Consider the following 27,533-nt stretch of genomic DNA (forward strand, 5'->3'; position numbering starts at 1 on the left):
TAATGTAGCAAGCATAAAAAATTACCTGAGCAGAGTCCCCACGTGGGCTGAAAATCTGTCTGAAAACCAGAAACATCCGCTTTCTACCGACCTTGTGGAAAGTACACAGAGTGGTTTTGATTTCATGACCTAGTAGCCATGAAATGGGTTTCCCAATGTCGATATCAGAAATGGGATCAATTGGGTTGTCTCGGGTTTTATACAGGACTATAGGGACCGAGGACAAGACAGGGTAGGGTGTGTCATTAATGTTTTGATAGAGCTTCCGTTCATACATACACCAGCAGCATAAATAGACACACAAACACGCATATGCATAAACAAAGACACACATACACACCCAACCACCCACAAACCTCACCCCCTTTAAAGTGAGACAGGGGCAATAAAAGCACATTTTGCTGAGTCTCCCATTGGCTGAGAAACCAGGAAGAGAGGAATTGGCATTCGTTGGCTGGGTGTCAGCTGAGAGACCACAGTGGTGAAGAGTGTGCATCCCAAACGGCACCCTGTTCCCTATAAAGTGCACTACTAAGTAGACAGGGTCAATACAAACAATAGTGCACTATATAAGGAATAGCGTGCCATTTAGGGTATAGTTTGAGAGTTGGGGATGATGAACTCTGAAGTTTTGCATCCCAAAATAATAAAAACAGGGGAGGTCGCAATCCCGAAAAGACGAAACATCCACATTCTCTGCTTATACCCCAAATAATCTCAAAATCCTGAAGACTCACTCGTGTCAGACTCCATTTTGTATGAGAAGTAGGCTATCACTCTCCTCCCAATGACAAAGTTTGTGTAATTTGTATAATTGTAATTATAAACTTGGTGGTTCGAGCCCTGAATGCTGATTGGCTGACAGTTGTGGTATATCAGTTTATACCACGGATATGACAAAACGTTTCTTGTTTCCGATCTAATTACGTTGGAAACCAGTTTATAATAGGAATAAGGCACCTCAGGGGTTTGCGGTATATGGCCAATATACCACGGCTAATGGCTGTGTCCAGGCACGCCGCATTGCGCCAAAAAACAGCCCTTAGCCGTGGTATATTGGCCATATACCACAACCCCTTGTGCCTTATTGCTTAAATAAAAAAACACACAATTGCTACTTTCCCATTTTTCAACCACAGTGTAATAGGTAGAGACAAATCTCAAAGTTAAGTGGGAGGAAAAAGCTTGCTTGTTTGTTTCCATTTGGAGTGATTCCTCTATAAATGCATTTGCAAGTGTCTCATGCTGTTTATTTAGGTGAAAGACAGGCTTGTTCCCACGCAGGTTAGGGCTGTGTACAAGCCTTTTAAACTCTCTCACGGGTCTGCTGAGACTGTTCGTGCATGTGTGAGAGGACAGGGATGGTCGAGCTTCAGACAAAGTCGTCATTGTTTGACACTCAACAGCAAATGCGGCTCACCCGGCATGTTGTCTAGTCTACACCCGCCGACTTATGCCACCAGACAGACCCTTTGCCTCAGAAAGCAATGGAAAACACATACTCATCCGTTTTTGTACAAAATATTTTAATAAATATTACTTTCCAAAACAAAACAAAGACTTGCCAGGAACAACTGCCCCCCCCTCCCAAAATACTTTAATTCTCAAGTTCTTAACGCACTAAAGTGAAATGTACACAAATACTTTCTCTTATATCATGATCTTAAGGGCAAACTAAAATTTCTATTAAAAGTTTACAGCCTTGTGGTCTCAGATCTAGAAAGGCTGTGTGTCACATGACAGTTCTACAGTGTTCTTATTGGACCTCCTCTCTTCAAGTATCTCATTGGTCGAGTTCGTTTTGCATGGCCCGGTGACCCGAGTTTGCTCATTGCAGACCATTCCACTGAAATCACCACCCACCCAGGGCACGCAAAACCAATTCCACCATTTATTAGAGTTAATTACCATATATGCAAATAATATGCAAAGTAATCACAAATACATCAAAAACAGTAATTTCTTCCCCCAAAGTATCTAGGAATATAATTTTCCACTGTCCTTGACACATTTTATGCTGTACATGCAAACGTCAAGCCAACAACAAAAAAAGTTTTGTTCCCTTAAAAGTATTTAATTGGCAAGCAATGAGTCTGCCACATTTAGTTGATTCAAATGACCCTGCAGCAGCAAAATCATCCTCCATGTGATGTAGTCCTTTCCTCTGCCATCCCACTTACATTGAAGTACTTACAAAAGAGTCCTGGCAAAACTACCATAGAAATGGTTTCAAACAGACATCGTACAAAAACAGGTTTTGTTTTTTTGGGGGGACAAAAATGCCCATCCAAATTGTTAAAAAATAAACTATTCTTTCAAGAACACTTTTGGCATTTATGAAACAAAGTGGAGGTCCAAAGGTATTTGGACAGTGAAACATTTTGTTGATGTTTTGGTTCTGTACTCCTGCACTTTAGATTTGAAATGATACAATGACTGAGGTTAAATTACAGACTGTCAGCTTTCATTTGAGGGTGTTTCCATCCATTAATGTGGATGCTACCATGATTACAGAAAATCGTGAATGAATCATGAAAAATTGAGTGAGAAAGTTTGAGGCATAAACATCATACCCTTCCGAAAGATGCTATTCTTCCATTATTGGTAGTGGTGAAAGGTCAGCATGTCTTGGGGTATGATCTTTGTTCCGCCAACTTTCTCACTCAGCATTATTCACAATTCATTCAGGATTATCTGTAATCATAGTAGCATCCACATTAATGTAGTGTTCAGAAACATATTCTATTCTTATTTACAATAAAAGTGACTCCAAAATGACATTACATTAACATTTAATTCATTTAGCAGACGTTCTTAACCAGAGCGGCTTACAGTAGTGAGTGCATACATTTTTCGTACTATTTTGTACTGGTCCATTCATGGGAATCGAAACCACAACTCTGGCGTTGCAAGCACCACGTTGCTGAGCCACATGGGACATTACTTATCACTCAAATTCTATTGGGCACAAAATAATCTGAAACAAAACAAACTGTAACCGCATCCAACAAGTTTGTAGCGTCACAACCTTGATGTAGTCATTGCATGCTAGGAATAAGGAATCAAATACTAAACTTTTAACTACTTTAATACACATAAGTGGATTTGTCCAAATGCTTTTGGTTCCTTGAAATGGGGAGACCATGTAAAAAAAAAAAAAAAAATGTATCGATGAAAATATCCTCAAATTAAAGCTGACCGACCATCTGCACTTTAACATTCAAATCCACAGTACAAAACAAAAATATTCAATGTCCAAATATTTTTGGACCTGACTGTATATTTTGAAACAATATTTTCAAAAATAAGGAAGTTGTAAGCTTACAAAGCTGTCAAACCTTCAAATCTAAACAATGCATATAAATAAAAGGAATGATATTTTTAAGGCTCTTGATTATTAAGTTAATAAATCAAATATAAACAATGATTAATAAAAAAAAAAAAATATTTACAGATCTATACAACATTCTACATTGACACAAATTCTTCATATCGGCAGCAACTGCTGACAGACTCAACCTGCCCCAAACAAAAATAAATAATATTTTTTGTTAGTTGCTGTGGTATGGTGATGCGGAAGCACGTACAACTACAAAACCAGTTACGAGGCTAAACCCACATTAATATTCATCGTACACAAGACTACCGGGAAATTGCTTGCAAAAAGCCTTCGACAGCAGCTTACCGAACAACGTAGAGATGTTCTTACACGTACATCGATATCTCTATTTACAGAAGTGCTGCCTCGAAGTCAACTGGTTTTGCAAAAGACTGTAAGCAAACGCAGCACCCGGAAATCCAGCCAAACCACAGCCAACCGTTATTGCCAGTGTGAGCCAGCTTGTCGAAACATAAATTAAACACATGGAAATTTGTCTTCTTTGTGAAGGGTAAATCACAACTTTTTGATTCAAAAATATGACAACAGTATCAACAACTTTGGAGCGCCCCTCAGTTGACCTTCCAACAATGATAAACCGGTTGAAGTGGTCGGGCCAAGGTCGCCAAGCTGTGCGCTATACAATGAATTCCATTCGGTTTAAGCTCTGCGTCGACTCCAAGTCTCTGTTATCCTGTTTGTTAGTCCAGTTGGGGTGTTTGCCGGCCGTGCTGAGTGGCTGTGGGCTCCGCTCTTCCCGGTCCACTAGCGTATACGGCGTCTGCCTGGGGAACCTAGCCTTCTGAAGCCTCTTCTCAGACTCCTCGTCATCCGAATGGTGGCTACCCACGTCTGAGTTGTTTGTTCTAATTTTGGCGTTGATAAGAGAGTTCTTGTCCTCGTAGTGATAGTGGTTGGGGTGTTCTTTAACTGGGGGTAGGCCGTTGGTCGGACCGTGTTTATCGATGGGGTTTTTGATCTGGTTGAGCTGCTCGCGCACGTTGTTGACTGCGTTGTTGGTGTCTTCGGCGGTCGTCGCAGGGGACGTCGACTGGGTGCTGACACCCGTGTGGGTGCTGGGCTTCCGGCGCCGCTTGAGGCACCAGATAAACGCAGAGGCCACAGCCAGGAGCCAGATGACGATGACTACGGACACCAGCAGGGGGACCAAGTAGTCTGCTGGAAAGAGAAATGGAGGGAGGGAAGGCGTCAGTTATCGAAGACTAGAACAAACGAGGGAGACTCGGATATCAAAAACTCTAAGCAGAAGTTGACAGCAGCAGCAATGTGATATTCTCCCTCTTCCCATTAACACTTCTCAACTGCAAAATTCCCCAAATCCTTCAACCAGGATTTCTGGAAAACATTCAGGAATTTTTCAAACCTAGGTACATACAACCATCCCACCACTAGGAGGTCAATGTCTTTGCAAAAACAATAAATGGCTGCCTGTGCCCTGTGCTCTCACCATTGGGGTTGTGGGTCTGCCTCCTCTGGACACGGACTTCAACGATGGCTGTGATGATAGTGCTGTTTCCGTTTCGCTTGCTGACCAGGTCTATGAATTTGTCCGTGATCTCCTTGATAGGGGCCTTACCTCGTCTGGGGTCCTCCGTTGACTAAAAAAATACATAATAATTGAGTTATGTTCTTCATACAAGTAAAATAACAATGTAAACTAACTTCCAAATCGCATTAAAATAATATTGAGTATACTGTGAGAAACAGGACAAATTAATCCTTGTGCGAAGGTAGTTATTCTTAGGATAAGAGTGTCTGCTAAGTGACTAATGTTTCAAAACTGCCATTTGCTTGTTCTTGATAATCATGGAATTGAGGGCAAAATTTGAGCCAAAAAGGTACTTACAATGGCTACATTGATCTCGTTGTTGGTGGTGGCCGATGGCTCGCATGTCATGGACACCGAGTACTCCGACGAGAGGTTCCTCACCACATACAGACTCCTTAGCTCACCGCAGATGTGCTCAACAGTCAAGCCCTGCCACACACACAGAGGTCCAAAGGTTCAATGAATAAGTTCACAAGTATCAAAAATCACAGTTTATCCAAAACTGTATACTGCTCCTAGTCTTACCAAGGTATAAGAAATACTGCCAAACTGGATGTGACAATGTTTTGCCATTGGTTAAATTGACTTCCTAGTTTAAGTTTGAATAAAATGTTTCTATGATGTGGCTTGCACCAACTCACCTGTGGCATGGTGTCCTTGTTGAAGGTGAAGGTGACGTTGGCACAGTTGCTCTCGGGGTGGCACTTTGCATGGGGCGGGAGACTGTGGGAGGCCGACCAGCACTCGCCCTGGCTGGGGCATGGCTTGACGAAACAGCGCTCGTCCCTGACGGGCACACACGTCTGACCAACTGGGCACTCGCCATCGCTGTGACTTTTACTGTGGACCCGGCAGGATTTGGGACCGCACCAGATCTGGAGGGAGACAGGAATGTGGTTAACTGTGGTCAGTGATGGTGATAATTTGTGGTCATTAATTGCATAGTTAGCTCACATCACAATGGGTATTTAATATGGTACAAAGAGAAAAAAAAGCTCATCATAAAATCTGTGGTTTCATACCTTTGTACAGGTGACCTTCCCATTGTGGCACTGGCAGGTGTTGCAATCGTCATCCCATTTGGTCCCGTCCACAGCCACTAGACTGTTGACAACACAGGGTCTCACAGTAACTGCAAAGCAAGAGGTGGCCATTTTAGTCTCTCAAGATTTAACCTGAAACATTTGCTATAGATACCCAAAATCATAGATGTATTGTGTTTTATTCAGGTTGACTGTTTACACCTACATTGACTCTTGTTAAGACTTAGGTTCTTGTGATGTTTATGGTAATAAAGCTATTGCACCGTGCACTTATACATTGTTTATCTGATGTCCTGTTTATAGTTAGGTAAACAGCACCTGAAGAGCTATAGCACAAGGAACAAAAATTCAGACCAAGTTACTGACTAAGATACAGTCCATTGTCATGGCAGAACCTAGGCTGCAAAGGAACACATGAACGGTAGAGGTCTTACCTTCTTGGCATCTGGGGCCGGCCCTCCCTGGTGGACACAAACAGCGGTAGCCGTTGATCTCGTCTACGCAGGTGGAGCCGAACGCGCAGGGCGACGACTGGCACTCGTTGATGTCTGATGGGACAAGATTGGCAACTGTTAGGGTACTACTCTATTTCTGTCACTTCATCTGTTCATCAATCTATATGCATCGGTCCATCTATCCTACTGACTAACAGACTGAGTGATGTCTTGGAATCATTTTGCTTAGACTGATATTTCCCAGAGCCACAGACCAAAAAAACAAACATATATTTTTTATTTTATTTAACTAGGTAAGTCAGTTAAGAACAAATTCTTATTGTCAATGACGGCCTTGTTCAGGGGCAGAACGACAGATTTTTAAACTTTTTACCTTATCAGCTTGGGGATTCGATCTTGCAACCTTCCGGTTACTAGTCCAACACTAACCAGTAGGCTACCTGCCACCCCAAACTGTGCTAATCAACTATGCTATCAAACTATGCTAATTATACTACTTTGTAACTTCATTATAAAAAAACAAATGCATTCAAAACTATACCCTAGTTTCATTCCTAGTCTTTGGTGCTAGTTAACAGTTGGACTAACTCTGAATAGTCAAGGGAATGAGTGCAGGTGATCGGGAATGAGTGCAGGTGATCAACTTCTCCATCTGAGCTCTCTTTAACTGGATCAAAGGGCTAACAGCAACGTGAACTTATCTAGCCAACTTATAAGCCTCATCCTCCATTGTGTTGTCCTACAAGCATCACCAAAGCCAAAAGACTTAAACCCGATTTAGCCCGACTTAACTGACTTTTGTCACAGCTTAAGAATAGTGAGGGGGATGGGGGGGGGGGGGGGGGGGGTGCAAAGGGTTAATACTCACTAATCCGGCAGTCTGGTCCGGCAAATCCCGCGGCACACTCACACCGGTACCAGTTATCTCCATCCACACAGGTTCCACTGTTATAGCTGCAGAGAAAAGGATAGAGAGAGAGAGAGAGAGTCATCAGGGGTCATAGCTCTTAACCAATAAGAATTGACTAAATGGGTGGGAAATATAATTCCATGTCTTAGAAAGTATCTAAATAAGCATCACTCAGAATTCTCTCTATTAAATGGATTTCACCACAAAAATAGTTACTTCAACAGATACATTTATATTATTCTTTTAAAAAATGGCGTTGGGTAGAGGAGGAAGTGGAACAAGGTAAAATGTCTGATTGTGAAGTCTTGAGCAAACAAAGTTACGCGAGTTGTTTGTGGCTCTTTGTCAACGCGGAGTATATATGCAAGTCTGTGTGTGTGTGTATTATCAGCAGCAGAACATTCCTGCGGGCAGATATGTTTACTGGGCTTAATTTGGTTTGGGATTGACTTACCAAGGGTGGGGATTGCAGTCGTTGGAATCTGTCAAATTTGAAATAAAAGAAAGTTGGGTTAGACACAGAGTGCATGTCAGAATACTAACTCAATATGAATTTGTGGCTAGCTGAAAGGCCACATAACATTAATCTAAGAAATAAAACAAAAAAGTATGTTTTTCCTTATAGTTAAGATTTAGTTCGATACATTCATTATATAAAGGACAAAGGCCAAACTGTATATATCTACTACGGCAGGTTAAAATGTAGTTCTAGTGAATTTTACACTATCAAGTTATGAACAACTAATAGTGCACAAGACTACAATTATCTACTAAGGATTTATTAGTATTAGTGAGGACACACACTCTGGGGTCACTCACTTTGGTTGCAGGTCAGGCCCTCCCAGCCCTCTTTGCAGACGCAGGTGAAAGAGTCTCCACTGACTACACAGGTGCCTCCGTTCTCACAAGGACTAGGCAGACAGCTGCTGTTCTTAGCTGGAGAAGCAAACACAACCTTTAGCCAACATGCTAGCTAGCTGGAAAATGCTACACAGGCAAACATAACATTTAGCCATCCTGTTAGCCACCCAATGCTACATGGGCAAACACAACCTTTAGCCTACCTGCTAACTAGCAAATGCTACATGGGCAAAATAAACCTTTGGCCTAGTTTTGAACCAAACCTTCAGCTATACTACTAGTTAACAGAGGCAGCTACCTCAGCAATTACAGTTTAGCAATGGAAAATCTAAACCAAGTGTTTTGTCAGACTCAAAATGTCTATTTTTAGGAATTTAAAATGGAGGCCTTGCATTACTGTCAAATGTTGAGGGAAAACCAAATCATAGTGGTTGTGGTGAATGCTCAGTTGGAATAGCATTAGCTGCAATAATTTAGCACTGGCGGCTACACTACATACCTATATTACAGGTGGCACCCTCCCATCCGGCGGCACACATGCATTTGAATGTGTCCCCTTCATCGTAGCACGTTCCGCCATTGTTGCACGTAGCCTCGTCACACTGGCTCTCTCCTGGAAGCGAAAAATACTACATGTTAGCAACTATTCATAGTCAATGTCAGGAAACCATTAGGCCTTAAAACCTATTATTTCAGGTATGTGTTATTTATGCACATAAACACACCCTTTCGAACACATACAAGCATGCACACGCTTACATCCCACCCACACGCATATTTCACACCACAACACACTTCACATGGGCGCCCAGGGCGAAAAAAAAAGAAAAGTGTGCGATACTGTAGTAAGGGGGGCTTACTTGAGTGACATGTCTTGCCCTTCCATCCGTTCTTACACTCGCAGTAGAAGTCGTTCACCAAGTCTCGGCACGTGCCGCGGTTGCGACATGGGTTGGTGTTGCAGTCGTCAATGTCTGAGGAGACAAAAAAAAAAAGTCATTTCATGTTTAACTGTCTGTTTGGCATCTCCAAAGCCATTTAAATCTTTGGGCGGGCTGCCTAAACGCCCCCCCCCCCCCACCTCCTCCTCCCAGGTCGCATAAGTCAAATTTTCAGGATGGAAAAACGCTTTAAGTCTCAAAATCACCAAAATAAAAGCGAGACAGTCTGGGAGAATAGAAAATTCCCAAAAGGATGAATTTAGCAGTATTTTTGTTATTATGTTTGAGCAAAAGAACACAGCATTATCCATGGCAAAATGCATAGAATTCCAGGAAATTATCTTTAAAAAACGCAAAAAAAAAAAAGAATCTCCGCTCCATGGAGAAATTTGTAGAATGGCAGGTAATTGGCTTAAAAATGCTAAAATGTCTCTACAGTGACAATATGGGGACCTCTACAATTTTCTCTAACATGTAGCCGCGCCGACGGCCGACCGCGCTCATTGCCACCCCCAACACCTAATCCCTTTCTTGAGCCAGAAAAGTTTCAATATGGGCCTAATGAGCATCCATACCCCCAGTCACTTGAAAGCTTGAAACAGTTGGGAGAACATTATGTGGTAGCACTTCCTGTATGTTGCCTATGCATTAGGAATGCAATATGGAAGAGTTATGGTTAGCCTACCAGGCGTTATAATGCTGATAACGCTTCAATACCAAGAAGCAAGTCAGATAAAATAAAAATAAAAGTCAATGCACTGTTCCACCTGCATGTAATGCATAAGCACATATATAGACTTGTGTACCACTGTATGAATACTTTTGAAATGATACAAACAAAATAACCATTCACTTTTTGAATACTTGTACTACGTCGTGGGGTGATAGGCAACTAAATAACTTGTATATAACTTCAAAAATGTATTAAGTGAAAAAGTGAAAGCCATTATTCATATAAAACCAATATGACTACATAACAGTATTGAGAAGAAAAATTTACTTACTGTCGTCACAGTTGGGTCCCTCCCAGCCCTCGGCACAGATGCACTGGTACAGGCTGACTTTGTCAATACACGTTCCCCCGTTCGGACACGGGCCACTTTCACAGTCATTTATATCTGAGAGTGGGTGAAAAAGAAAAAAAGTCTGAGAAAATAAACAATATCAAGCCATGCAATCAAGGTGTGCACCATGAAATCCCTTCAAGGACTTATTTACCATTTCCAATTATGTGAACAACTCGCATTGTTTCCACATTACAAATTCAACAGAGGCCTTGCGGTTTCCCTAGTGTCCCATTTATTTTCACTGTCGTCTCCGGTCAAGTAACCGTCCACCAAAAGCCCTTCCCAAAACTCCTGTCACCCAAAACCACAACAGAGAGCTTGGTGTTGGGTGTGTGCGTGGGAGAGACAAGGCCAGGCAAGAATAGGCAGACTTCCTGGCTTAAGAGAATGAGAGTTAGGGGTGGGGAGGCATGGAGCCCCCTTCATTTAACAACTTCCCCACCCCCTGACAGGCTAGCGAAGGCTGAGCAGGGTCATTAATCAAGGTCTGTGTCTGAGAGACAGCATAGGCCTCGCCTGGGGCCTCCATTAGATAACCCAGTGACTGTAGGGCCAGGGCTAGCCTGCCTGACCTCTCTGTGCTAGGGAGCCGGCGGCTAAAAACAGCCATCCATCAAACAGGGAGCTAATAATTATCGTCAAGGGGTTACCACTCTCCCCTGAAAGAACTGTTGGTGAGAACAAAGTCACCGGGTTTGGAAGGAGCGAGAGCACGCTTTGAACCCAAGGATGCATGTGTCGTGACAGAGATCACGCCAAGAAACGGGAACGATCCTTATAACGGGGAGGGAGATTCTTGTGGTGTACTTATGGTCGGAAATGGCCCATCCCGTCCTCTACCACCCCTGCAATAACATTCTCTCTCCATTATCTGCCCTCTCCACTTCAACCTCACAATTCTGCCACATTTCCCCCTCTATCTATGCCTCCCTCACACCCCCACATTGACCCCTTAATACACACATTAGCCATCCACCATCCAGCCATGGATGGCTCCATCCATCCACCTCCCTAGCCATCCTCCAGCCATTCATCTACCTTTCTTCACTCCTTGGTGGAACTGGGGGAGTCACTTACTCTCATGGCAGTATGTCCCGGTGAAGCCCTCCTGGCACTCGCAGCTGAACTGGCCCCCAGCCTGGCTCCGGCAGCGCCCGTGGGGCCCGCACACGTTGGACGAAATCAGACGCACGCCCCCAGGGGTGCTGTTGGATGCCACGGAAACCGTGCAGCTGTCAATCACTGAGGGAGAAAGAAAGGGCAAGGTTAGGACAGTGTGCATATATGGCAATTACATAAATGTTGATATCCATTGCACAGAACTGACGTTACCACACATAGTATAAACCTTCAAACGCTTTGGGTGCCACAGCTTCCAATAAAATAAATATTCAATAGATACAACATATGCCAAGGCCCTCTAATTTCTTCAATCTGTGGTGTGTATAGATAAAAGTAGTTAAACTAAGTACAAGGGTATAAACCCTTAGACTGTCATAATTACGCTCTCAAAAATGCGCGCATACAGACGGCACAGAGTGAGAAAATTAAGGGGGTCTATTGAGTATTCAGCAGGAAGATCACACACAGAGCACTTCACAGTTTGCCAGATTTTTCTGGGGCGTTTTGGAGAGACGAACAAAGTCTAGTAGGGAGGAGAGGAACATTTTAAGAAGCAGGAGGGCGGCGTGGGGGGTGTTCTTGAAGGGAGTGTCTTGTCAAAAAAGTAGTCTGGCAGCAGTAGCGACTCGAAAACATGAAACCAAACCTTAACCCTTCCCATGGTAACGAGGCCCTGGGGGACCGGCGGAGAACGGGTTAGTGCCGTGCGGGCTTGCTAACCCTAGGTCTTCACACACACACACAATGGTGTGACACACACCCAGCACAATGGCCTTGAGTTAGCAGATTAGATTACAGACTCTGCAGGCTAAAAAGCCCCCCTCTCAGATTTACAATTGGCTATAAAAAAAGCAAAGGGAGACAAGTGACCTCAAATTTTTGGGGTTAGCTTTCATTAGCCAAGCTAACCAAAACTGCCTAGGCTAACACTGAAAACCGACTTCTACAGTACTGTAAAAGACTGCACAAGGCTAAACCAAAACGCTAATATGAACCTTTGCATGGTGTGGTCCGACAGTGGTCCTTCAAATGGGAACAGTTCTTGCCCTCGTAGTCTTCTGGACATTTGCAGAAGTAATCGGTAGCCAGGTTGAAACACTGGGCCCTGTTTTGACATGGGCTCGGCATGCAGTAGTCGATATCCAACTGAGAAGGCAAGAACAAAAACAAAGAATGGTTTAGACACAAGCCATGTAAAGTAATACCTGCCATTTTACCTTTCCCATAATAACCCATTGTGGACTTCACCACGGAAACCTGCTAAAGACCCATAAACAAACGCTTAGCGGTGGGGGAGTTGGAGGAGGCGGGAAGAGAGAAGACAGACTTAGCCCAGACGGAAGGTTCACAAGTGTTAACAAGCGCGACAAAGCTCCAGTTTAGAGTTGCAAAGAGAAACGATCGCAGAGAGAAACGCAGGTGCGATTATAGTGGGGGGAAGGAAAAGTAGCACAAAAAAAAAATCAAAAAAATAAAACGGGGGGGAAAAAAATGGGAGGGAAACAACTGAAGAGGAGGATATCAATGAAAACATATTATGGTGAGGAGATTCACACAGGAGAGAGGGAGGTAGTCAAGGAAAGTTGGCTCTAACCACCGATCTAGGATCAGATTACCCCATCCTCAACCATTAAAAAAGGTATGGGGAAATACGGTATCGGACCGTGGATCAGTGGTTTGAGGTGACTGCAACTTACTCAAGATAAGTTGGCCCTAACCACATATCTAGGATCAGCTTATACTACCTCCAATTCTAACCATAAACCATTACAAGGATGGAGCAATATCTGCTCCTGGATCAGTGTTGTGGTTTAAGGTGACTTGGACCAACTCTGGGTGGGCTCTGGGCACAGTGAGGGGGGTGTGGTGCCAATCTCTGCTCACCTGACAGAAGTTGCCAGAAAAACCGGGCAGGCACAGGCACTGGAAGCCATTGACGTCGTCCTTGCAACGGCCGCCGTTCAAGCACGGGCCACTGGCGCACTCGTCTATGTCCTTCTCGCAGTGCTCGCCGCCGAAGCCTGACGGACAAACGCAACGGTACCCATTCACCATGTCCTAGGGAGGGGAGGAAAACAGAGAAAGGAAAAAATAAAGAGAGAACAGGGTGTTGGGGGTGAGTGTGGGAGGTACGGAACAGGGCGGTGAGGAAAACAGAGAAAGGAAAAAATAAAGAGAGAACAGGGTGTTGGGGGTGAGTGTGGGAGGTACGGAACAGGGCGGTGAGGAAAACAGAGAAAGGAAAAAATAAAGAGAGAACAGGGTGTTGGGGGTGAGTGTGGGAGGTACGGAACAGGGCGGTGAGGAAAACAGAGAAAGGAAAAAATAAAGAGCGAACAGGGTGTTGGGGGTGAGTGTGGGAGGTACGGAACAGGGCGGTGAGGAAAACAGAGAAAGGAAAAAATAAAGAGAGAACAGGGTGTTGGGGGTGAGTGTGGGAGGTACGGAACAGGGCGGTGAGGAAAACAAGCCATTGTGAAAGGGTTGGAAAAGAATTAAGAAAGATTTATTTTTCCTGGCAGGGGACGAGAATGTTTATGGTAATCTGATCTATTGTAGTCATGAAGACCTTCCGCCTATTCCCTCCCTCCCATTCTCCCCTCCTACACAAGCATTCATGTCTTTCTGCCCCTCTCTTTGTTAGCATTGCCCGAGCAACTCTGTCATGCCTGTGTTCTGAAAGCATGTCTCAGCAGTTTGCCATTTTTAAACCCCCCCATAAAGAAAAAAGGGGGAGAAAAAGGGGAAGGCGAGAGAAAGAAGCCAAAAACAACTCCAATATGCCAGGAAGTGTCCGGAATATGTATATCGACCAGGACCGGTACATTACGGAAAAATAAGAAAACATCTGTGTCCCTAATGGAACCCTATTCCCCATGATAGGGTTCTGGTCAAAAGTAGCGCACTATATAGGGAATAAGATGCCATTTGGGAGAAACCCAATAAACATACCTTGCATTTTCCCCCATTTTGACACTGGTCCTGGCAGTCATTGATATCTGCGGAAACAATTTGTAACAATAAAACAAATTAAAATAACTTATAAAACGTATACAATTTGAGCTCCGCCGAGGCGAGGCCTTGATAAGGCTTTCTTGTCTAGATTTCCGACAAGCTTCCTCAAGATAACACTTGTTCGAGAATTGGGGGGTGGGGAGAGGTGCAATTGATGCGGGTCCCGTGCACTGGGGCTTCACACAATTGTTTGAGCGCCCATGTTATCTGCACGTTATCGTCTGCCCGGCTGTGCAAGCAAACAATGATTCGAGATAAAAAAATAAAAGCAGTGTATTATTTGTATTTTTTTTCTGTTGTCTATTTTCAGACTGACCACTCCAGAACTACTAGTCCAGGTTCAGAGAAACACTGTGCCAGCCTCAGTCCTAGCCGTCATTCTCATGAACTCGCATCCAAAACTGGCCCTACAACAGTTGCTTAAAGTAGCTACTGGCACTTGACAGTGCCATTTCTTCATTTTAGAACAGGGGTGTGCAACTTTGGACTCTTGAGATTGAATGGCAGGGTGAGCAGGCTTTTGTTCTACCACAAGCACGAACACACTTCGACTAATCATGCTTTCAATTGCCAACCATGATTAGTTGATTAGCTGAATTACCCATATTAGTGCTGTGCTGGAACAAAAGCCTGTATCCCCCGCTGCTTCCTGGAACCAGACTTGCCCACCCCTGCATTAGAACAAGTGACAGGCCTTTTCATTGAAAACACTCACTGGTTTCGCAGTTCTGGCCCATCCAACCAGGGAGGCACTCGCAGAAGTACCCTCCAATCAGGTTGCGGCAGGAGTTGGCATTCAGGCAGGGGTCGCCTTCGCACTCATTGGCATCTGAAATCCATAAAAATAAACAGTTCAGAAAGACAGAAAAAACATTTAATTCCTTCATTCCTGTTAAAGGGGATTGGGATGAGATTGCGAGGGGTCGGCAGCCATAGGAATAGATATTTTAATGGTTTCCCCTGTCACCCACCCATTGACTTGGGGATGCCTATTCTATAAATTATATTTCTATGGTCTTTTCTGGTGGTCTGCTGTGGTTTGCATTCAAACCGCGTCGGAGCCTGTCCCCATGGCAAAAGGCAATTGGGGACAAACACAAATATGCCGTGAAGTGAAGGGTAGTGGATCAAGGCAGCAGTGAATAGTTAGTGGCACCTATCTTCTTGCTCCTCACATTAAGAAGGTGAGAGGAAGAGGGAGAGGAGGCGTAAGGGAAGACAAGGGTGAGAAGGAGTGTGGGGGGGAGGGGGGGGGGGGGGTGTAGTTAGAGAATTAAGACAGTAGTGAATAGAGTTAGTGGCACCCATCTTCTCGCTCCTCATTCTAAGCCCTTTAAAACACACTGCCATTCCTCAAAGGATGATCCCCCCGGCTTAGGAAACCCCACTTTATCCCTGCCCTGAGGATTCCCAAAAGCAGCCATGGAATGGAATGCCGAAGGAACTTCCCCCACCATCCTGCCCGCTTCCAAATCTTCACACTAGAGCGCCATCAAAAGTCAAGGGTGGTATGATGAAGAGGAATTTGCACTCAGAAGCTTTCCCAAAGGTCAGTTTTGAGATTTCACCCCCTAATGGATAAGGTTCAGATTTGGAGAGTGTAAGCTGGTTCTAGCTCTGTGCGCTAAGGACATCCTCTAATTGTGGCAAGGTGGTTAGAAGTTGGCCTCAACCACAGATCTAGGAAACTAACTTTAACCATTAGAGAGGAGATATTTGACCCTGTACCAGTATATAATCTATCAACTCCGTAGTGTGCATAGAGATCAATACTCTCTCTATGGTAGTAGGTTATAGGATATATAGGTGGTAGTGGGATAAAGGACTAGGCTGTTGTGAGGTAGAAGGTAGAAGTTTGTAGGATTTAAAAGTACTCAGTCGTTTGTGTCAAAAGGGATACAATAGGAGTTTTTTTTTTATAGAGGATGACAGCGAACTAGATGGTTGTATGATAGAGGAGGTGCAGGGGGTTGGGGTGTGTGGGATAGAGATATATATATTTTTTAGGGGGGGAAATAGAGGATAAATGAGAGCTCAGTGGCTGTATGATCGAGGTGGTGCAGGGTGTTACGGCATAGAGGACTGACTGACCAATGAGGCAGGTCTTGCCGCTCCACTGGGAGGGACAGGTGCACTTGAAGCCGTTGACCTGGTCCTGGCAGGTGCCCCCGTGGCCACAGGGGTTGGGGAAACACTCGTCCACGTCTGGAAGGAGGAAACAAGTGTGTTACGGCTACACGTGGAATGACAAATCAGACATCCATGACTATGGCTAGGTCTTTAGCGCTTGTTGAAAGGCTGATGGTGTCTTGATGACCCAAAATAATATATATATATATTTTTTTTTTACTTTTTTTTTTTTAAAGTCCCCACCATCATGGACTTTTCCAAAATAAAGTCTATATAACAAAATGTGGTTGTTAGAATCTTAACCCCTATTAATAATCACAAAAAGAACTGGAGTTATAAGCAGGTTTAGGAGGGTATGTCATGTTTTGTATGGTCCCCCCCGTTGCGCCACTTTCTCCCGATAGTAGGGCCTGATCCCCTCCTCCTCTCGACAGTTGGGAGGTGCCGTGCCTAGTTGATAATCCCCCTGATAATTGCCTCGTAACTGAACCTAAACTATACGGAAACTCATTTCACACATAAGAGCTGAAAAAATAAAAATGAAGTCAATTATGATGGGGGAGAATGGGTTGATGAGCGAGGGGAAGCGAACTATGCAATCACCAGTTGTGAATGAAGAACAGAGCTGGCCATTCTATTCTATTCATCTATTCAAATGATAATCTCAAAAACGGTAGCGGAGAGAAATGTCAACACTGACAATTTCTTCACGTCACCGTCATTGGCAAACAAGTTGCTCGCAAAGAAAACAAGCCTGGTTGGCACCATGAACAAAGCGAGGCGGGAGCTTAATATCATGCCGTCTGGTTTGCCTAATATAAGGAATAAAAAATAAATGTATAGCATCAACTTGTACTTTTGATACTTAAGTATACTTAAACTCTGATACTTTTACTCTAGTAGTATTTTACTGGGTGCCTTTTCAAGTATAACAATTGGGTATTTTTTCTACCACTGTGCGCGTCGCCATATATAAATCAACTAATACAACACATTATGCTCTACTGTATCACACGTGTTGTTTTTCCCTATGAGAAAAAAGATCCTACTGCTTTCTACTTTATTCTATAGGTTGTGGATTTTTGGGATCAAAATGGCACAGCTGTACACAGTGAAAGGAGGAACTTGCCGCTGGCCTTTCACGGTGTTCTACAACATGCTTGACTTGGCTGCCATCAACACACACGTGCTGTTTAAGCAGTGCATGAACCCCATGAGCAGGAGAGACTTCATCATGAGTCGAGCACACGGGCTACGTGAGAGACGTGAGGGGTCGAGGCAGCAGCGAAGATTCCACGAGAGGAATTGCGCAAAGCCAAGGAGAAACTGCCAGGTGGGCAGATGAGCTGGCAAACAAAACCCACAAGACCTGTTTCAGCTGAAAGCGACTCGTTTGTGCGAAGTGTTGCAAGGAAGCAGGGGGGGGGAATGTGTGATGACTGTTAGAACGAGGGATAACAACTAAATAAGGACCAACTGGCGTGACGATGAGCACCATGCTGTAAGCACGAGCCAGGCCACAAATAATGTGTTCAATAACTGACAATGGACCATTTCTGACTGCCGTCATGAAATCAACACATTCATTATAATGCCATTATTGCTTTTGTGCTGACGTCCAAAAGATGTCATTGGTACGAAGGGGGAATCCAACGAGGCCAGGCTTCTCTAGTGCTAGAGGCCCGGTGAATGTACAAGGGTAAACCCACTGAGTATAATATTGAATATAAATTAACCTAAACCTCAAGTATTACACACTATAATGTATTACTTACTGATACTGCAGGAGGGGCCACTCCAGCCGGGGGCACACTGGCACTCGAAGCCCTGACTGGTCTCCACACATCTCCCTCCGTTAAAACAGGGCTCAGACAGACAAGCATGCTCTGCTATGGACCGAGAGACAGAGCGAAACAGAGAGATGGATAGATTGAGTGGGTAAAAGGGAGAGGGGAAAGGCAAAGAACAGAGAAAGGTAGATGGAGCAGGTAGAGGAGAGAGGGGAGAGGGAGAGAGCGAGAGAGTTAAACTCCTAAACTCAGTTCTCACACTGCAGGAGGGTGGGGTGGGTTTTCCCCCTCGCTGCTGTCGGTTCCCAGCGGCTCTCTCTGGCCCAGCTAGGCTACAGCCAGTGGAGTGGAAAGCCCCTTTGACCTCTCACTAACCAGCTCTGGACCACACCGCAAGACGAGGAGCGAGAGAGTGAGACAGACAAGGGAGGGAGAGATAGGGAAGGATAAAGGAGAGTGCTGAGTGCAAGAGAAATAAACAGAACAAGAGAAATTTCCTCACTGAGGAAAAAGACAACCAGACAAAGAATAAAATACACAGAGAGAAAGCGAGAGACAGAGTCCATTCCCCCACTAGGTCTACGTTGTTAAAAAAAAAAAAAAAAACATCCTCTCCCATGTCACTAGCCCCCCCAGGGCCCTAGCCCTATAGTCTTAGCATTAACTCTAGCCAGCTAGCAGGAAAACGTCTGTCATGGCACGCTGACCCGCAGAGCGTTCGCGCCATGACTTCCACCCGAACGCAAATCATTGTCCATCCCTCCGCGGGAGGACGAGAGAAGACAGGAGGGAAGAGAATAGCAAACTCACAAGTCACGACGGATTCCTCCGCTCAAATCAATTAGTGCTCTGCATTCCTTGGCAGGCAGACCGATCCGCATCACAAATGGCACCCTATTCACTATATAATGCACTACGTTTGACCAGAGCCCTACTAGCCCTGGTCAAAAGCAGTGCACTGAATAGGGTGCCATTTGGGACTACCCCCGAGGGGGGAGAAGACTGTTGATTGGTGTCAGCAGGCTAGGGGCAGGGGGAGGAAGAGAGGGGGATAGAGGGGGGAGAGGAGCACAGGAGGGGGGGTTTAATGTTGTTGGGTCTGGCTGGGAGAGAAAAAGAAAAGGAGAATTCAGGCTTGGTTGGAAGCTGGAATCCCCCTCTTCTTTCCCTCGTTCTCTCCCTCCTTCCTCCACTCCCTCCCTCGCGCTCAAGATGACCGGCAATAGTTTTCAAACCCTCGCTACAGAGGTGGCAACTGTCCTAGACAAACACAGAGCGGGCGTGTTTGACTGACAACGCCTACAGGGAGCTTCCTCCTCAATTAGCCGAGTCATGTCTCCATTGACCCCCATACAAAACAAGGGCCATCTACGTATCCTAATGAGCGAATTCGACCCAACTTCATTGAAACGTCCTCAACTCAAAAATAATTACATATACAACTCATTCCTATGATCAAAACTCAAGCTGTATAGAAACCAACCTTGATTTAAACAACTGACACATTTAAACAACTTGAAGATGTGAGGTAACTGTTAGATTTGTTGAAGGTAAAATACAATCCACCCTCATAGAAAGGTTAGCTCTGTTACTGGGTCTCCTCCCGTTCCCTTTTCCCTTGACGACGCCTTAATGAGGTCGTCACCTCCTGGCCGGAGTGACGCGGGAGACCACCCTACGAACGGAACCTCCCTGGATGGGGTTAAGCACGGGACTGATCCCCCCCCAACCCCTGAACTATGACCCCTCGACTTCCAACCCCGTCTCACCACATGACTCGGATCTCACCGACTGGTCTTGGGAAAACAAATACCTTTTTCTCTGTCTTCACCACAAAATACAAAAGATTGAGTGGGAGACAGCAGAGAGACATATATAAATAAATATATATATATATTTTTTTAAATCTCCAGCATAGTAGATCAGCTGCACTTTGAGTGTCCAAGATTAACTTCCCTCTGGGAACAATAACGTTATTCTTATCCTACCTTGTTTTCTACTCCAATTTCACTCTCATAAGGACGAAACATTGAGTGGAACCAGACCCTACAAGAGACTTACACACACGCAAGTACACATATGTGTGCGTGTCAGGCGACTCACCTTTTTCGCAGTTGACACCAGAGTAGCCGTCAGGACAGGCACAGTGGTACTTGTCAGGTCCAGTGTTGCTGCAGGTCCCCATGTTCAGACAGGGCTGGAACGTACCACATGTGTTCAGGTCTGGAAGACAGGGAGGGAAAAGTGTGAGTGTGCGTTGGTGAGGGCACCAGTTATCAGCTGAATATCTACAGACCAGGATCAATGAGTTAGCCTGCTAACATGCCCAAATAAATAAATACATTTCTTTAAGATAAGCTTGAAATTGACATGTTGTGATTGAAACAACAACCAAAAACATAAGTTTAGCTTTCTTAATGAACCAGACAATCAGTAGGCCTATTTCTGGTCGTTTACAAAGTTAGCTGGCCAACTCAATGATCACGCTTTGTAGTATACCTCTGTGCATTTGCTATTCTTGCATGTGTATGCTTACCTTTGTCGCAGAGCTGGCCGCCAAAGTTTGTGTCACAGAGGCACTGCCATGGTTCCACGCAGGTTCCGTGCACACAGCCCGGGTGAGGAATGCACTTATCACAGTACTCGCCCTGCCAGCCGTACAGACACCTGCAGGACACACGCACACTCGATAAGTACTCAATGCCCGGGATGACCGAGCTTAACAAAAAAACTTGTTCAGTGCTCAACACTATCCCGCTTAAAAACACAGACAATGTATCACAATCTTTTAACACACACAGGAATGGGTTCGGCAGGGCTAAGGCTGCTCCTTGAGTAAGTAAAAATTATTGTCTGGGCAGTGAACTAGCAGGGGAAAGCTTCTCAAATGAGTCATAACAGAGCGAATCAAATATACACACACACACCCCCATCCCTTATAATTCATCCCTGGTATCCATGCCCAGCCCACCCCACCCTTGCTTGAGGCAATGGATAATTATCCCAGCTACCCAATATATATATCTCCCCTACCTAATTCAAAAGAGCTGCAAAATCTAGCAAATATGGAGGAAATGTGAAACCTCAAAAGTACCCATTCCACTCCGACCTTCCTTAAGAATCAGATGTGTATTCAAGTTCCGATAAAAGCCATAGAAGCTTCTCCAGAATCTCCACAACATGCTAATGTCTCCTAGCGCCGCTTTCGATTGTTTCTTGGCTGCGAGACTGAAAAGGCTAACACGACATCAAAGCGTGGCGCTGAAGGGAGGTGAAAGAGGGTGGGGGAACAGACAGGTGAAAGAAAAGAGAAATCCTTTGAATTTGACAGAGGTCTTCGAGACCAGATTCCACCGCCACCATTAAGCTCTCACCACTCTGGGGGCCCCCGGCAGACGTGCGCAAAGGGGGGTGGGGGTCGAGAGGGGTCGCGATAATCTCCAACCCACCCCACATACACTCCCTTCCCAAAACACGCAAAGATTCGGGCCCTTCACAGCTCTGGATAACAGGAGGGGGATTCATCGGGTTGTGTTTATTAGGGCACAGTCACAGTCACTTCCTGCTTCAGGTCTGTTTTCTTCTGTTTGGTGCCTAATGACCACATCATGATCAAGGGTTGTGACTTTGATTGCCACGTATTGTATTGTGTAGAACGTATAGTGTTATCTAACGAAGACACTGCCAAAAATGACTACGTCTCCATTGAGTCTGGTGCCAATCCAAAGTGGGCAGAACCCATGGTGTTGGGAATTCCCCCCGCCAATGGCATTCTTTCCATGTGGTACAAGGATGTTGCTGTGACAACAAGTTGCAGCAAGATTCTGAGTCTGGCACTTTCCAGTGAGCGTTTTTACTAACTTAGGCTAGCTGAAAAAAAAATGTTTAAAAAAAAATATAGGTGCTTACTTGCAATCTCCGGGCAATTTACAGGAACCATGTTCAGTGCTGCAGCCTTGCCTGCAAATAGCTGAGAGAGAGAAAGAAAATGAGGGAGGAAATAAAGGAGAAAGACAAAGTCCAAGTGGGGTGACAGTGAGAGTCAGCAAGAAATTCACAGAAAAAAGAAAAAAAAAGTAAGAGTGACGAGAGAGAGAGAGAGAGAGAAAACACAAAGAGTCAGCATGATGATGTCAGACAGTTCCCCCTCCCCTATCTCATCTCCAAACTCGTGGGAATGTCCTAAGCTCCAACCGGGGCAGTAATCCTACAAAATCCAAGACTTATCCCAGAGCTCTGCCATCGCTCCCCGCTAGGATACTAGGGCCTAGGGGGTGCGCTGGTGCGTTGCAAACAGCCCAAATTCCAAACGGCAACGCTAACTATTTGTACAAGCCTGCCAGGCCGGCCGTGGCCAAAATCTGCTGTGTTAAGACAATATGCCCTGGTGTCAATGGGTGAAGAAGCCAGCTTGACCCCACCCCTAAATTATATCATTTAGTCTAGTGTTCATTCTCTCTCTGGTCAGATTCACCTCTACACAGTTGCAGTCCATTGTCACTTTCGCTAGTTTTGGACTTCCCTTCCTTGCCTTAATGATGGCATGCTAACAGAAAGGCACTAAAGCACAACTTGCCCTTGAAAAGGCCCACTGTTATTTATAGAACATTTTGATCATTTAAAGTATATATTCCAATTGATTCTTGATGAATGTCACTTATCAATGCCTTTTGAGCTTTGTTCAACTGTCTAACCTCGTGGGAAAAAAATGGCCTTAGCGTTTGGCTTCACGTTGCTATAAAATTACAACTACTTTGGTTAAACCCCACTCTTACCAGTGCTGCATTCTAGTCCGGACCACCCTTCGAGGCAGGTCTTGTTGCCGTTGTGGTCGCAGTTGTAGTGGCCAAAAAAGTCGTCGCGCGGACGGCAGAACTTGTTGCAGCCGAAACCATAGTAATGCTCGTCGCAGCTGACCCGGATCTGGTACTCGAACTGGCCCACCGGCCCGTTGTGCTTCAGGCTCTGCCACTGGCGGCTGGGGTTGATCATGCCCGACTGAACGGCCTTCTCGATCATCTCGCCTCCCCCACCTGATGGAGGGAAATGGATTGGAGAGAGAGAGAGGAGTCAGAGAGACTGGTAGGAAACACATGGGCATAAGGGTGAGGCAAAGACAAATGCAGTCATACAGACAGACACAATATATACACAGATGTCAACACATGCTGAATGGGCATTCTCATCCTCAAGACAAAGCGTCTTGCTTTGGGACATTTCTCGGTCTTTACTAGTACAGGGTCTCCCAATATCAGTGGGTAAACATGAATTGCCATCCAAATCTACTGCTGCCAACAGACATTAGTGGTGCCCCCTTCTGTCCCTGCCACCCTCTGCTACCCTTGCACCCAAACAAACTCGACCTCACCGGGGTCAGCGCTCGAGGGAGAGAGGACGCCATCCCTACCATACCAGCGCAGCTATGTCACACTGTGTTAGGGCACTGCCTCCTAATCCCATTTTCCGTGAAGAAACCCTCTGGCGTTCTAGAAATATAGAAAGGCAGTAATGCAAACCCCAACGCAATCTTTTTATAGAAAATTAAAAAAAAAATAGTCTGCCCACTTAAATTCCGTTCAGCCTCTGCGAGCTTTGACAAGGGGGCGCGAAAACGAACAAAAACGTAAGCTTAGAGTTTGTTTACTCCTCTTTTCTTGGAGGGAAAGCTGCTTTGTTACGGCAGTGTTAGTTGTAGTGGCGGGCCATAGTAGTAATATTCCAGGCCGTTCTAGAATCCTGAGCTACAATGTGGTATTTCGCCGGTGGAGTGCAAAGTGTGGTCGGGCTGAGGTGACACCCTCTCACTACCTGAGGCCCGGAATAGTTTGACGGCGAGGGGGTTGTGGTTAGGCGAAATAACGGACAAAATTAACCCAGGGTCCTCAAACCAAATATAAAAATGTAAAAAAACGACCTGGAAGCAAACTGTGTTCCACCATATCAAACAGGAAATTCCTAGACGGTTGACGGTGTGAGAAAGAGAGCTAACGTAGCATATTTTTTAAATACAGCCAACCTCAAGAAAACCATACTGGACCATCCTGGAGATTTGACCAAACATTTAAACCTCTCAGTTTCGTGATGAATACTGCTCGGGGCAATGAGTCAAGTTGGCACCGACATGATAGTTACCTCGGTAACTTGTAATTTAAGCTTACGTAAGCACAATTTAGAGATGCCAACTCTAGACTAAGGTTAGCCGTAGCAGTGTATTTGGCTAGCATTAACATCACAACTGTGATAGCCTCCATTAAGCAGACTCATTAAAAGCCTAACTGGCCACGTACCCAGGTCACTTTGCTTGTCAACGCTGAGTGAGACAGTCAATATTTGGCCTGTCCTCGTTTGGCCCTCTTCCTTGGCAGATGTTTTCATTGATCTAGCTGTCTTGTTGTGTGTGCTTGTCGGTGGGAGGGCTTTCGAAAAATAAAGTCTTCAACCTCACACTAACCTCTTCGCATTTGGCCTTTATTGGCCCGAATGCGATGCTTAGTTTCATGCTCGATGTAGACTTGGCTGTGGTGGAACAACTGCCCCCCCCTCCTTCTGGGCCAAAGCACACCTGGACAGGGGTCAGCGTACCCTGGGGCCGAATTAACACTGGAACTATAATGGTTCCCTGAGGGATGCCAAATACAACACACAGCCATAACTCCCACTGAGTGCCTAACGGTCGGACTGAAAACAAACAATGCTTAAATCTGTAGTGTGATCTCTCTCCATCTCCTCCTCACTCACTCACCAGTCTATACTACCGTCGATGTTTTCTGAATGAGACAATTGTAATGTTACGCAATAGAGAGCCATATCGATAGTAGGGGAGTTCAAGAGACAGAGGGAATGACTCATGCTTGATAGTTATGCCTGATAGTTCTGCCCATTGTTGGTCAGTAATGTCAGTAATGTCAACCAATGGCCTTTCAAATGCAGAAGGGGGAAGAATGCAGCTGCCATCAGGCATAAAGCCTTTAAAAAAAAATTAAAGTATAATATCCCTGCCCCCTAAATGTCCCTTACCAATATATTAATCCCCCCACCCAACACACACACACACACCTCTGCCCCTTTACACACACGCAAGTAACTGCATTACAGATTCCTTATTTTTGTCCTGGGACCACCACTTCCAGGTCACAGGGTCATGTTGCTTTTGTAATGTGAAACCAAATGGAGCAGAGAGAGTGAGAGATGTAACATAATGGTGGGGGATAATACTCACTGCCCGTAGAAGAGTCATTGTTGAAGTCCAAGGCCTCCACGATCAATGTATAGGACCTCTGGAGAGAGAGAAGATTGATAAGATAGAGAGAGGTGTCAGGTAAAACAAGTCACAGCTGTGTTAACTCCTTCACCACTGGCTGATACATGTTTACTTTTAGATTCCTTTCTGCATAGTTCCTGCTAACAGAGTTGGCTGTAGGCTACTTCTTATTTAACCTACTGTTTGAATGGACAGACCATATTAGCAGAAATATAAAGAATTGGGGGAGAGAAAGTCCATTTGAGGTAATAACTGTTCTCAGATCTGGTATAACAACGCAGTATGTAAATGTTTTATAGGCACACAGTCACAGTGAATAGTGTAAATACAGTGAATAGTGTAAATACAGCCAAACTCCTTCCCATTCGTGAGCGTACACACGAGCCGCAAGTGAGTGGGTATTGTGGTGTTTAACTCAGTCTGTCCATTGGCCGTTTTCCATATGTTGTAGATTAGAGAGAGCATGGCTACCCCCCCCCCTCCCCCCTCCCCGAGGCGCCAGCAGCCCTCTGATCCGGTCGGGCTAAGCCACTCTCCCTTACAGCAACCCACCCCAAAACTAACCCACCGCTTTCCTACCCCCTCCCCGGATAGAGAATTCAAGGGGTGGCGATAAAGAGAGCAAACCGCTGGCATTGTTTAAAACCATCCTGGGTTCCTTTCCTTTATTATTCCCTTCCAGTGCACTGTGAGTAGTTGTGTGGAGTGACTTGAGGGCGCTGTAATAGTTAGAATAGAGATCTCTGCTGTGTGTGTGTGTGTGTGTGTGTGTGTGTGTGTGTAAAAAAGGCCATTTCAGTGTGTGTATGCACGCAGTGGAGATGGGGGGGGGGGGGGGGGGGGGGGGTTCCATTATTTCGGCACCTCTTTGAAACTCTTTGTCTCTCTTAAGGCCCCCATCGCTCTCACCGGTATCGGATAACGGACAGCGGAGAGCCGTGGAGGGCTGGGCTGAGGGAAGGAGTGTGTGCCAGAGTGTGTGTATGCGTGCCTTCATTCATTTGAGACTGTTGTGTACAGTATCATCAGTTTTCATCTGGGTGCAAAATATATTGATTTGTGTGTGTGCAAATAAGTGTGTGTGCGTGCCTGAATGCAAGTGTGTGTGTGTGTGTCCATACTTGGCTCCAGTCAGAGTGCATGGGCCTCTCTCCACTCGCGACACTCACTTGCCAACATTCACACGAGCACTCCTTGTAGCACTTGTCAATGAAGCTCCAAAAATATGAGAGGGGGGAGGAAAGTGTGTGGTGGTGGAAACAGGGTGATGGGAGGGGGTTGGGGCGGTCGGGGTAGACAGCACTCGCTCGTTCTTTCACCTCCCTCTCCCTTGGAGGCATGCCCGGCCTCTTGTCTGGGGCTTATGGCCTTGCCACTTTGTCCCATTTAAACAAACACGACACTGGTTCGCTGGCACACATAGCACTGCACAGCCTAGCAGCGGCTGCAGCTAGCTACATTGTTCCATTGAATCCCTGATCGCTATCTTATATGGATGTCAGTCTAATCACTGGTCATTACTCACAGGAAATCCAGATGATGTCAAGATTTGGGGAAAACCACACAGCAGCTCCAACTGTGTGTGCAGCCATTATGCATATCATGATTCATGATCAAAACCATTGAAATGGAGACGAGCTAAAACAGTGGTAGCCAAGTCAACTCAAGTTTATTTTACTATCCAAAGCTTGAGGAATTTCACTTGGCTAACGTCACATTTTAAAAGCACCGTCCTTAAATAAAAAAAACAGCTCCCCTCAAAACGGTCCTTTCCTCACAAATATCAAAGAAAAAGAATGTCAAACCACTTCCACCTCCCAAACCCATTCGGTTAGTACAGGCCACCTTTCGACAGTGCCAAAGTAACATTTACCAAAACGGTAAATAGCAGCCAGGTAAGAAACCAAAGCACGCCATCCCTTCTGTCCCCAGACTAGTGGTGCCTCTCCAAACATTGTCCCACTTCCTCCCCTACGTCACTCCATTCTT

At 45.2% G+C, this 27,533-nt stretch overlaps 1 protein-coding gene across 3 annotated transcripts in view; it reads right to left on the bottom strand.

Moving 5' to 3' along the window:
- Nucleotides 1–1,509: 1,509 nt before the first annotated feature.
- Nucleotides 1,510–27,533, bottom strand: part of LOC110493761 (protein jagged-1b) — a 31,115-nt gene continuing 5,091 nt past the window's right edge. The window contains exons 3-26 of one of the 3 annotated variants that reach the window (XM_021568222.2): nucleotides 25,503–25,560; nucleotides 23,059–23,316; nucleotides 22,193–22,253; nucleotides 20,820–20,950; nucleotides 20,387–20,506; nucleotides 18,269–18,379; nucleotides 16,455–16,568; nucleotides 15,079–15,192; nucleotides 14,301–14,347; nucleotides 13,233–13,406; nucleotides 12,344–12,494; nucleotides 11,304–11,468; nucleotides 10,164–10,277; nucleotides 9,079–9,192; nucleotides 8,718–8,831; nucleotides 8,177–8,293; nucleotides 7,812–7,839; nucleotides 7,316–7,401; nucleotides 6,427–6,540; nucleotides 5,972–6,081; nucleotides 5,591–5,824; nucleotides 5,247–5,378; nucleotides 4,848–4,998; nucleotides 1,510–4,558 (exon numbers count right to left, since the gene is read on the bottom strand). In XM_021568222.2, coding sequence (XP_021423897.1) covers nucleotides 4,017–4,558; nucleotides 4,848–4,998; nucleotides 5,247–5,378; nucleotides 5,591–5,824; nucleotides 5,972–6,081; nucleotides 6,427–6,540; nucleotides 7,316–7,401; nucleotides 7,812–7,839; nucleotides 8,177–8,293; nucleotides 8,718–8,831; nucleotides 9,079–9,192; nucleotides 10,164–10,277; nucleotides 11,304–11,468; nucleotides 12,344–12,494; nucleotides 13,233–13,406; nucleotides 14,301–14,347; nucleotides 15,079–15,192; nucleotides 16,455–16,568; nucleotides 18,269–18,379; nucleotides 20,387–20,506; nucleotides 20,820–20,950; nucleotides 22,193–22,253; nucleotides 23,059–23,316; nucleotides 25,503–25,560 — 3,360 coding nt within the window. In that variant the 3' untranslated portion in view covers nucleotides 1,510–4,016. Of the gene's footprint in view, nucleotides 4,559–4,847; nucleotides 4,999–5,246; nucleotides 5,379–5,590; nucleotides 5,825–5,971; nucleotides 6,082–6,426; nucleotides 6,541–7,315; nucleotides 7,402–7,811; nucleotides 7,840–8,176; nucleotides 8,294–8,717; nucleotides 8,832–9,078; nucleotides 9,193–10,163; nucleotides 10,278–11,303; nucleotides 11,469–12,343; nucleotides 12,495–13,232; nucleotides 13,407–14,300; nucleotides 14,348–15,078; nucleotides 15,193–16,454; nucleotides 16,569–18,268; nucleotides 18,383–20,386; nucleotides 20,507–20,819; nucleotides 20,951–22,192; nucleotides 22,254–23,058; nucleotides 23,317–25,502; nucleotides 25,561–27,533 lie in introns of all 3 variants that reach the window. The other 2 variants (XM_021568223.2, XM_021568221.2) reach the window with 2 other exon arrangements.

Source organism: Oncorhynchus mykiss, chromosome 17 (assembly GCF_013265735.2).
Source record: "Oncorhynchus mykiss isolate Arlee chromosome 17, USDA_OmykA_1.1, whole genome shotgun sequence".
NCBI classification, from domain to species: Eukaryota; Metazoa; Chordata; class Actinopteri; order Salmoniformes; family Salmonidae; genus Oncorhynchus; species Oncorhynchus mykiss.